At 36.5% G+C, this 12,128-nt stretch overlaps 2 protein-coding genes across 9 annotated transcripts in view; one reads left to right on the forward strand and one right to left on the reverse strand.

Moving 5' to 3' along the window:
- LOC127070011 (leucine-rich repeat-containing protein 4B) overlaps positions 1-12,128 on the forward strand; it is a 57,592-nt gene that overhangs the window by 19,714 nt on the left and 25,750 nt on the right. For all 8 annotated transcript variants that reach the window (XM_051007776.1, XM_051007777.1, XM_051007773.1 and 5 more), the window contains one exon: positions 9,802-10,080. In XM_051007776.1, coding sequence (XP_050863733.1) covers positions 9,802-9,824 — 23 coding nt within the window. In that variant the 3' untranslated portion in view covers positions 9,825-10,080. The remainder of the gene's footprint in view (positions 1-9,801; positions 10,081-12,128) is intronic.
- Positions 1,209-5,498, reverse strand: LOC127070019 (uncharacterized). The gene is made up of 7 exons (XM_051007798.1): positions 5,073-5,498; positions 3,964-4,086; positions 3,360-3,422; positions 3,118-3,180; positions 2,762-2,803; positions 2,600-2,674; positions 1,209-1,372 (listed from the first exon to the last, which is right to left on the reverse strand). The coding sequence occupies exons 1-7, from the start codon at positions 5,130-5,132 to the stop codon at positions 1,301-1,303; spliced, it is 498 nt and encodes a 165-aa protein (XP_050863755.1). The 5' UTR covers positions 5,133-5,498; the 3' UTR covers positions 1,209-1,300.

The following is a 12,128-nucleotide window of genomic DNA, read 5'->3' on the forward strand; positions in this document are numbered from 1 at the left end:
GAAGGGTGGGTTGTTACATCGAACGGGATGAGGTGGGAGGTGAATGGAAATAGGCGCCGGGGAGAGTAAACGGTATGGGGACACCAAAGGCACCGCACCTGGCGACATCTACGTTCCACGAATAACCAGCTCCGATATCGTTACCACCGATACTTACACGTGCACTAATACTCACACTAACGCATACGAGCTAACGCAAAATAACTCGCACTACTCTCAGCACGTGGAGCTCTGCAGAGACATACGGGTTTCTAACATACGCGTTAACGTACACCAACTCGGTGGCACGTAGAGCAATGCAGCGACACGCTACACAGAAAGAGGCACATACAAATTTGCAGAGAGAGACAAGCACGCTGATATATACATTGAATGGTGGAATTCGGAAAGAGTTAAAGCATGCGTCTAACTTTGCCAAAATCTTCTCATTTCTTTCGAATTTCTGAGTAGAAAACGACTGTCCTGTGCCATCAACCTCTTAAAAATTCCAGTTTTTTTTACCTCCCTTCATTTTTTCCTTCTTTTCTCTTTCTTCTTCTTCTTCTTCTTCTTCTTCTTCTCGAAAATTTATTCTCACCGGGTTGGAAGATATTTTTCCGTAAAGTTGGCTCACGCCAGCACGTATTTGGTTTGAAACACGTTTGAGGGAGCTCGCTGTTATCTTCGATCGTCGAAGATATGTCGATTTTCTACGTGAAATGAAAATATTTTTTCTATGGTTAAATTAGTTTACTCGAATCTTTTCGTTCGAATACTATTTTCCAATCAAATTTGTAAGAACTTTTTTTATTTATTATCAATTTTTAACGAGAATCGCTAATGAATTTTATTTTATTAATTTTGGGGCAGTAATCGATCTTTTCCGCGCCCTTCCGTGGGAGAATCTGACGAGTTCAAATTTTTTCAAGAAAAAGATAAATACATATATGTTTTTTATTTTCTTTTTTGATACATCCAGAAGGATGATAAACCAGCCAGAGATTTATGGTAACAAGTGGAACGCTTAACCACGAGCGAACTGGGGTTATTGTTGTAAACTGAGCGTCGTCGTTCTCTCTATTGTTTCTATTATTACATACGTCACCTGTGTGTAAAATGAATTATGCATGTAGATACGACTAGTTAACGGGAAAGTTCGTTGCCCTAGTAGTAGTAGTAGCAGTAGCAATAGTGTCAGATATGTAGATATTACCAAGTACTGTTTGCGATTTCATTGTTTAAAAGCGACCAGTGGGGCGATGCTATTTCCTATTTTTCTTTTTCTCATTACATTTTTTTTTTATTTTCAATCGTTGCAATATTATTTCGACGTAACACCGATCGCACGATGGTAAACCCTGGGTGACCTGCTTTGACGCCAGTCGCATTGTTCCTGAAAAATAACAAATATGTTGACTATTAATTTTACATTATGACGCTCTCTATCTTCGATTGCAAAACAAAAATATTATATACGAGGAAGTACAAATTGATTGTTTCTTTTCAACAAGATCTCTCTCTCTCTTTCTCTCTTTGGAGGAAAGAGTCTTTTATCCGTTTTTTCAAGGAGAAAGTTAAAAGATTTTCTCGTTTCTCGGCCGATTAACGTGCGTTTAAAACGCACCTCTTCACCTTCCTACAATCACCGAAGATGAAAGTTCGCTCCCCTTTAGCATTCTATCCCTTCGTACGCATGGAAAAAGCGCATCGACCCGACGGTAGGACTCGTGGAAGGGGTGCTGAATGTGGGTGGGGAGGCTGGATTAGGACGTGTCTTCCCGCTGCTACTACTACTATTGCTGCTGCTGCTGCTGCTTCTGTTGCTACTATTACTACTACTGGTGGTGCTGCTACTGTTTCTGCTGCTACTACTATTGCTGCTTCTGTTGCTACTATTACTACTACTGTTGCTGTTTCTGCTGCTACTATTACTATTACTGTTATTATTGCTGCTGCTACTACTGTTTCTGCTGCTATTACTATACCGTTACTACTGCTACTACTGTTGCTGCTTCTGCTGTTACTATTACTGTTACTACTGCTATTACTGTTGCTGCTGCTGCTGCTTCTGTTACTACTACTATTACTGCTTCTACTGTTGCTGCTGCTCCTGTTGTTACTTCTTCTATATTACTACTACTACTACTATTACTACTATACTAACCGCGTGATTTATCTAATTTCATTCGTTCGAATCCACATCCCTTTGAAATCTGCTACGTGATCTTTTTATAATTCTTCAAAATTTTCTTTTTTTGTCTTCTATCGAAATTATGGAATTATACTGTTTTGTTTAGATTCGAAAGATGGATCATAACGTCAAAAATTTCAAACTATTTTTTTTTCTACTCTCCCGACAAGAAAAAAAACAACAAAACGTGATTACCGTTTATATTGCAGTTGAAGGAACGGGCTAATTATGAATGCTTTGTAATGAGTGAATAAAAGAGTGAGAGAGTGAGAGAGAGAGAGAGAGACAGAGAATTTCTTAAGCTACGAGAGTCAAAACAATGACTCCGTTGTTTCTATCTCATTCAATTGAAATCGTCTCTTTTATCTACGAAGAAAGAAGTTCTTCTCATTTGTTGTTCCTCGATAGCAATTCGTCTCGTTGACTCACTTCAGGTCTTAATAATTTCTCAAGGCACGTTATTTTGCTGTTCATTATCTCCACCTCTAGCAACTCCTTACGTAACTGTCCATGGTTAGTATGAAAAAGAGTAATAAATAAATAAATGAATGAATTTTTTTCGTAATTTTATTAAACCAAATTTATACTTACTAATTTCTTTGTTTTTCTTTGAAACACCTCCGTTTGTTGCAACTGAAAATCAATAAACGATTGACGCCATTGTTTTTTTTTTAAAAACGTGGCGCGAGGAGTGCATTAAAATAATAACAACAAAAAATGATATTTAAACGTGCTAACGTTATTAAACAAAAATGAAAATCATGAAACGATGTATTATTCGTTTAGGCGCCATTGTTCTTCAAAAAAAAGTGGAGAGGTAAGCATTCAAATAATAGAAATAATAATAACAATAATAATAATGGTAATAATAATAATAAAAATAATAATAATAATAATAAAAAATAATGTATTTTGAAAATACTTTTTAACATGTAATACGGACTTACATGTTTGTAAATACACTTGTAGGCAGGTCGAAGGTCAATAACACTCTCTCTACGTGGTATCCGCTAAATCATAAATTATGAACAGTTACTGACAAGTGACATATCCATCACTTCATTCGTTGATCTCTCTCTTTCTCTCTCTCTCTCTCTCTCTCTCTCTCCTTCTCTTTCTCTCTTTCTTTCTTTCTTTGTCTCCCACACACACACACACATACATACACACACACATCAAATTTTGTTACCTTCTCGATATCGTTTCGAGATTCCCCGAGGACTCTTTCGTTCGCGGTCAATACAGACGAGCTCTGAAATAAATTCCGATATTGGAAAAGTTGTTTTTTTATGTCTATGTTGTCGTCGAATAAAAAAAAATAAAAAAACAAAAAAATAAAATTAATAAACGTCGGATTCAAATCGGACAGTTCGTAGTTCGGTATGCGCCATCTTTGATTGTTGCTCCGATGGAATAACGCGAAACGAAATTGCGATTTCTCGATTACGATGGCTGTCTCTCGAAAAAAAAATAAACCAGTTATTTATTTCATTTTTATATATAATATGTACATATAGGGTAAGCAAATTTTTTTGTTAAAATTGTAAAACTACAAGTCCAACTAAAAACTTATAAAAAGTCTCAAAAAAGAGTAATTGATTTTTAAATTCACCTAGAAAAACATCTTGCATATATGTATATATATGCGTGCGTGTGTATATATATATATATATACACAGATATTATTTATTGATTTTTAAGTGATACATTTTTCTGTCTAAAGATTCGAATGAGTTTTTAAAATGGCGACTTTATTGAAACGTTTTTACTTTTTATTTTCTTTTTCTACTCACCGTAAACGTACAGGAAATTAGGATGACGAGAAGTATGAAAATAAAAATTGTGATTGGACCGGAGTAAAGACCGAGATTTAGAAACGTTCTCAAGTCGTTTTCGGCGATAAGTAATCCGTACAACTGCAATAAAATGATACACGGTTTGAGTAGTAAGAAAAAATAAAATGATGGTTTGTCTTCACTTGGAAATTTCGTTTTTGAAAATAATAAAAAGTATAACAGATATAAGATAAAAAGGATAACAAATTGGTTAAAAATTTGAATTTCACGATGTTATATAATATTTTCTGATTTTGTATCGATGAAAATATTTTTCAAAAAAAAAAATAAATAAAAAAAGGTACGTTTTACAAATATATAAAAATAATAAAAACATAATATTTCTATAAAGATTTGAAGCGTGTTCTTTTCGAGAGATAAGTATCTTGGGACATACTTCTGTCAAAAATACGTTACGTATTATGATATACAAATCGTAGAAAGGAATTCGCGTATAAAATGTTTAGAGCGAAGGCCGTAGAGAAATAGCGAATGGTTCGATATAAATTGGACGTCGACAGATCGTGTCCGAGCTTGTGTCGTGTAAATTCGTACGCGCCAGTTTATTGTAAATCGTAAAAAGGAGGAGGTCGATCGTGGACGGACACATTGCGTTCTATTCGTTTTACAGTATAAATTACAATATGAATATCAAAATCGTGCTCTCTCTCTCTCTTTCTCCCTCTTTCTCTTTTCACTACCACTCCTATAAATTTATTTATATATATATATATATATATATATATATATATATATATATATATATGTTCACGAGTATAGGAAATGGTTATGAGAAGAGAAAACAAAAAATTAGTAAAAATAAATCGATAAACGGAGAACATAGTAAAATACACGATCAAAAACAGTCTTTCGTTCGAAAAAAGACGTTTTTTCATTTTCAAAAATTCTCGAACCTTCTCTCAGCATCCCATTATCCAATTAAAAATATTCATCAAAATGCAATGCAATGAAATGACAGTTTCCGAAAACAAAGTTTTCCCGATATAACCTTCAAACTATTTCTTATCATTTCTTCTTATTCTTTTCTACATTATACGTCGACTGACCATCTTATCGAATCCAAAAGCATTGTAACGATAATACTTGCGCAGCCTCATAACGTCCATGTTGGTTCGCTTTTGCGTGTCGAGAAGTATAAACTCGATAATTTATCGTCGGCGATGTTCGGCAGCAGATTAATTTCGAATCGGTAGACCGTGCGAAAAAGAGGGATAGACAGGTCCAACGTAATATTTGACAGGGTAAGCATACCAACCTGACCATCCTTCCTCCTCCCCCCTCCTGCTTCAAAATTCTTCTATCTCACTCAAACTCTTTACGATCGATCAAATACTCAACAACAGGGTAAACGCGTAAGCTACAAATTGTTGGACTTATACTGGAACGTCGACGAATTAAACGATTATTTCTTATTTTATTTAATACGAATGTATCCACGTTTTAATTCTCCCTCCACTCCACTACACCTCTGTCGTCCAAAGACGTTAGTTTTTAATCGAGAATCGAAAAGGAAAATTCGAGAAACAAATTTAGACAAGCGTGTTTTCGATTGCTAGTCTTTTTGTGTCACGTGACTCGTTGGCGGCGACCGCGTCGCCCTCTGCCGGCCATTTTTGTATTATTCTTTCGTTATCGGAGTAAAATTTATGGAAATTGCTTTTGGTGGGATTTCTTGATACGAGTTTTGCAAATGAAATTTTACGAATATTATGTACGCACGAATATATATATATATATATATATATATATATATATATATACGAAAGACGATGATCCTCACGAGGTTAGGTAGATCGATACGAGAGGATTTCATTTCTTCTATCCCTTTATTTTCTCAGGTGAAGACAATTTCTGAAGAGATAGGAAAGTGGTGTACGTATCCACACACACGCGCGCATACGCACACGTATATATCGAAAGTTTGTTTTTCAGATATTTTTGCTTCTTCTTTTTTTTTTATTTTATTACTTTCTCTGTTTTCCCTATGAAATAAATTGACCGCATACGCGTCCGCTTCTTCCTACGCCATTCTTTACGTTTTTCCATCCCATTCCACTTCTCTTTCACGAAGTTCCCTCGGCCCCTTTTTTTCTATCCTCGTGAAAACGAATGCGTAATCGATGATTTCGACGAGGAGAGGTCGAAGCAGCCAGCGAGCTTCGACGAATTCCCCTTTGGGATTATACAAGAACGATGCCAGAGATTCTCCTTGACGTTGGAGGAATAAGCGTGGAAAGAGAGGGAGGGAGAGAGAGAGAGAGAGAGAGAGAGAGAGCAAAAATTGAAAAAAAAAAATTGAAAAAAAATTGGGTCTCGTGAAGTTCAGTTTTTCATTTTTTTTCAATGCTTTTTCGTCAAAGTACTAACGAGATTTGATAAAAAACGGCGTTGCTCTTCAATATTATTCTTCCGATAGTATCGTAAGAATAATAAAAGAGGGAACAACAAATTATGAAATTAAACCAAATCCTTTTTCTCTTTAGTTCAATAATTTTTTGTATCGCCTGTTAGTAACGAAATTGGATAGAAAACGATGACTCCATAGAATTCCTCAAACCCTACGTTCATTGAAGATTGAAAAGCATGTATCTCATGACAAATATAACGCACTCGCTTGCGTTGGTACTCGTCAATGAAAGAAGAAAAAAATATACAGAGAGATAGAAACGTACGATATATATAAAGTCATTTCATTTTGGTTGTCTGCAAAGTGACTGCTATGCCACGTCGCGTCGAATATTTCTGGTAGCTCTTGCAAAAAAATGGATTTTCCGCCAATTTCGATGCTTCGAACAAACTTGCCCAGATGATTCGAGATTCGTGGAAGGTCTCGATAATCACCGTTGATTTGTCACTTAAATAACTATTCCAAATATTTGATTTCTTTTTTTTTTTTTTATTAAAAAAAAAAACATGAAAAAACAGATTTATTTTACATTTGTCAACATTCATTTTTAAACAAGAAATTTTTCGTTCACTTCTAGGAGGCAAATTTGTAGAGACATTTAAAAAGCAAAGAGGGAGAAAGAGAGAGAGAGAGAGAAAAGGAAATAGGTAGCAAACGGTCGAATAATTCAGAGAGAGAGAGAGAGAGAGTTAGCGAGGAAAAGGCGAATTTCCTGACGGCTCGATGTTGAGATGGGGATGTCGGAGCCAGAGGCCTGTAGCCACCCTCGAAATTCAGAATATTCGTCGTCGTCGTCGTCGTCGTCGTCGTCATAGTCGTCATAGCCATAGTCGTGTAGAACCCTCTCGTGACGAATGTCGAGCGAGAGAGGGAGGGGGGAGAGAGAGAGAGAGAGAGAAGGGCTAGAAGGTGGGTGTGCAAAAAAAATGTGTAATTAAAACCCGACGCTCCGAGGGATTCTCCTCGGCGAGTGAGAAAAAGAAAAAAAAAGAGGAGGAGAAGAAGGAAGGGATAGGGTATAGGAGAGAGAAGGAAAAAATATGAAAATAGGTGGGAAAGAAATCGGAGAGAAAGGGATACAAATAGTGTGTGTGTTTGTGAAAGCAGTATGAACATAGTTGCGAAAGAAACGAGGGAGAGAAAGAGAGAGAGAGAGAGAGGAAAAATATATTATAGATAAGAAGAAATTCAAAATGAACATTGCGAAGAAAAAAAAGAAAACATAGATTATAACCGCGAGCCGTGTTAACAAAATATGAACTCAAAAATATAATCTATCGACTAAAAAGTACTTGTAAAATGTAAAAATGATAAAAAAGGAAAAATGTGCGATAAAAGATTACGCGGTTGTGAAAATAAAAGATAAGGAGAAGAGTCGAGACTTTTCCAAGATTTTCAGGAAAGAATTTTATCAAGTGCTAAGAGACGGAAGGAAAGTCTGTTTAAAAAAAATATCTAACAGAGGATGTTTTTGATAAATCGAGGACACTCGTCACTCGTTATCATTCGAGAATCCAGGGTGAATGATGGTCCGGATTCAGACCGGTTTCGCGAATTCTGATTCGTCGATCGGCATGTACGCGCCTGATCCAACTATCGATGTATTTGCCGATCTATTCGATCCGGAGATCAGTTTGGAATATCAGTTTGGATTTACGATCGACGACGTTCATCCTGATTCCGATTGGGGTATGCCCGATGACGACCTTGGTAACGTCGATCCCACGGGAAGTTGGGTTCTATCGATTATAGTACGCTGTGTCAGATCCATTCAAGAATATCCTTTCTATCCTACCACGAACGAAGCTCATTATCGTGAGATCGAAGACAAGGTGAGAGTTAGGATATTTCTCTAGAGACAATTCTTGCAAACGACAGGGATCCTTTTTCCTTTTTTTCCTCGACCTACTCAAAAGAGATTCGTTTACCGCTTATTTACTTCCAATTTATGCATATATTTATAGTTTCTTATTAGGAGCTTTCGGATATATTTTAATTATTGAGAGCTTTCAGAAATAAATAATATATAAATAAGAAAAGTTTTTTCTTTAATTCATCTTTCCAACGATAGATTTGTTATCTATCGACAAAGAATGCCACGAGATTTTAGTCGTTAATTCGTATTCTATTTTTTTTAAACGTCTATAACGATTCTTAAATGAATTATGAAAAATTAGTTTTCAAAAAAAAAAGAAAAAGGAAAACAGAGCAGACAAAAAACAAAACGAAGAATTACCATTCCTCAAAGTTTGTTATGAACAAGATTTTTCTCTCGAAGATTTTAGGGATTGAAGAAACAATTTAAAAAATAACAGAGAGAGAGAGAGAGAGAGAGAGAGAGAGAGAGAGGAGTCATCGGGCCGGAAACTCTTCGTCATCTTTCGTGAGAGTTCCTGTCCGCTCCGTCCAAGTGTTATCTAACTATGAAAATTGCAAGCTTTCTTCCACGCATCCAACTTCTCTCTCTCGTCCCCTCCCACAGTTCCTTCGCGCACGCAAGCACAAACGCAAACACAGCTAGGCGTCCTATCTCATCTAGATAACACACCTAGCCTCGTCTTTAGTTTCCAGTTAAATTTCGCTTTAACCACCGAACACTTTATTATAACGTCCCTTGTAAAAATCTCTGAACCATTTCCCCTCTCCATTCATTTCTCTCCCTCTCTCTCCCTCTCGTTCTTTAGAGGACTTTAATCTACGTAGTGGTAAACCGAACGAAGATCGAGCGTAAGTTTAATCGAAAATTAAATTACGAGAAAGAGAGATAGTGAGAGAGGGAGAAAGAGAGAGAGAGAGAGAGAGAGAGAGAGAGAGAGAGAGAGAGAGAGATAGAGAGAGAGGATTAACAAAGTTAGAAATTAGACGGCAACAGCTACCGGTTCCTCGAGTAAGGATAAATCTTTAGAAGGAAATAACTTTCTTCTCTCTCTTTCTCTCATTGGAAAGCAACACACTATCCCTTTTCTCGATCCCTTACGCGCGAAGAGAGTGAGTGGGTGAGTGAGTGAGTGATAGATAGATAGATAGAGGAAGAGAGAGAGAGAGAGAGAGAGAGAGAGAGAGAAATTATAAAACTCGTTCCAACTCAAAAGCTACGAAATTTACCATTGTGAAAAATGAACGTTTATAAACATTAGGATGAAAATTTGTGAGAAGAGAGTTTATATCATAAAAAAATTGTACTTTGAATCTCCCGTCTTGAAGCGAAAGCCTTTCGATAGAAAGCTTCTAATTTGTATGCTTATTGTAAATTTCTTTATGCATGAATCTTTCAAATCGATTTAAGGAAGAGAAAGAGAAAAGAAAAGGATTTATATTTATTTGATAATATAGTTACTAGTCGAGTAAATAAATTTGTATGATTTCAGGGGAGAAGAATATTTGTGAATGACGATAAAAGTTTCGTCGAAGTTTTTATCAACAAAAACTTTTATCGCACGCGCCTGATATCGATGGAAAATGGTGGCAAGTTGGCAGATGCATACAGGAAACGCATCCGAGACTGGGCTATCTCAGTTTTTTCTGGGTTGCGTCTGGATTTCAATCTCGGTATCACCATTGGAGTTTCCGTTCATCCATTCCTTCCGAATTTGGCTCTCGAGACTACGACAGGTTCGAGGAAATTCGCAAATACGTATGGATATTGGGTAGGTATCCCCGATCTTATATCTTTCTTAGATTTTTCTGTTCGAAAAATACAAATAACATTTTAGCAATTTTCTCGTAACGACGCGAGATAACTTCCTATAGCCAGATGATATCGTTCCGACCGATCGATCGATTAGTTTAAAATAATTACATAATAAAATAATTAAATATTTAAATTGATGAAAGATGATCAAGGAAGACGAAAATTAATAATTCTTTTGCGAAAGATATAAACTTTGATTATCTCCTGAAATGAGAAACTGCCTGAATTGATGAACCAGGAAAATACCATTTAAATATGACCCGTACTTGAAGAAGAAAACCCATAGTTACTTACCTACTTATATAGTATACCGATGGATACCGACCGACCGACCAATGCTAGATGGAAGGAAATCAATTTTACGATTATCTTTACCATTACCAATATCAATGCATTCCTGATCGACTCAAGTGCTTTTCAGTCCGATGCGATTTCAATTACGTATCCTAATGTACGCGTACACGCGCGCACAGAGGTAAAATGTTAAAACGATTTATAAAAAAGACACCTTTTTTTATACGTACGAAAGATTTGGCTTTAGTACGATTTACGAAGGGTAAAACACTCCTTTTATTTTACTTTATATTTTTATATACGACAACCTACCGCTACGATTACCGCTACGTAATGCGATGTAATTTCGTTCTCGTAAGATGTCAGCGCAACCCTCGTGTGTCTTAATTCCCACTTTTTTCCTACGAACCGTGCAACGCTGTTACTCCCAACGCAGGAGGGAGAACAGCAGTAGCACTGGCAATGGCGGGAAGGACGAGACGAGGACGAGGACGAGGACGAGGTTCCGGTCTAGATAACCTCAAAAGCTATGCTCGTTGTCAAAGTCTCAAAGAGTTTAAAGAACGTCACGAAATATTCCGCAGGGCCAACTTTTTTGCAAAAACGCTACCTTCTTCTCGCTCGTAACTTTATTAGAGAGAACGAGAGAGAATTCTGAGAGAATTCAGGGCGCGTTGAATTTCTACGACGATACAACTAGTTTCGTTTTTTTTGATTGCTTACGCACTACCTAGGAGATTCGTCGATCGACGAAGATCAAATTTTATTGGATTCTCTTTTCATTTTCTTCCTTATTTTTATTTTTAAATAAATTTCTTAAACTCGAGTTCCACGTCGTTCTTACTCAAGGACGACTCGAACGAAATTAATTCTCTCTTATTATTGAACGTGTGTGTTCAAAATTTCTTTTTCGTTTTTGTTTGTACCCATCGGTAAATACAAAGCTTTTCTAAGTTATTCTAATCAATAATTATTATCCATATCGACAAACGTTCGGTTTTTATTAGTACCTGCCGGCTATTATCGATATCGGTAAAACGGTAAACACCTTTATATTTATTCTTAATAAAAAGTAAGAATATATCTAAATCGAACGAAAAACAAATCGAATGAAAGACAGTAACTCACTTTTAAAGTACCAACTATTATAAACAATCTAGCTCGGCGACGAGTCACGAGGAAACGAAATTCGTTTCGACATCGAGAAAGATGAATCGATATTTCTACTTACTCGACTATTTATTCGTCGATCCCTTACATAATAGTTCCAGTTTCTTTTTTTCTTTTTTTTTTTCGTCATCACCAAGCCACTAACGGGCAGCTCCGGCATTCTAGCAAAGTTTCCCTCTCGTAATGAAAATAATACTCGAGTCTACTTGCATTCCGTAATTCGACGCTTTTTTTATCCCCCTCTTTTTCGCATAAGTTCGTTGATACATCGTCGCCATCCGGGTCACTGGACATCTCGACTCACTTTTCCGCATTACGTATTTTGTCGCGGCTACTTAATCGACCGGCCAACTTCTTCGAGAAAAACGAGAGAGATAGAGAGGGAGAAAGAAATGGAAGAAATGATGGCGCGTTTAATTGGCCGAATAGAAATCGATGTTACGCTCTTACGCTTTTTAGCACCACTAATTTAACCGTTTGTTAGCACCGTGTCGTCGCACACCAGGGAAATAAAGAGGATATTCTTCTTCTCTTGGAAAA

The sequence above is a fragment of the Vespula vulgaris genome, chromosome 17, assembly GCF_905475345.1.
Source record: "Vespula vulgaris chromosome 17, iyVesVulg1.1, whole genome shotgun sequence".
NCBI classification, from domain to species: domain Eukaryota; kingdom Metazoa; phylum Arthropoda; class Insecta; order Hymenoptera; family Vespidae; genus Vespula; species Vespula vulgaris.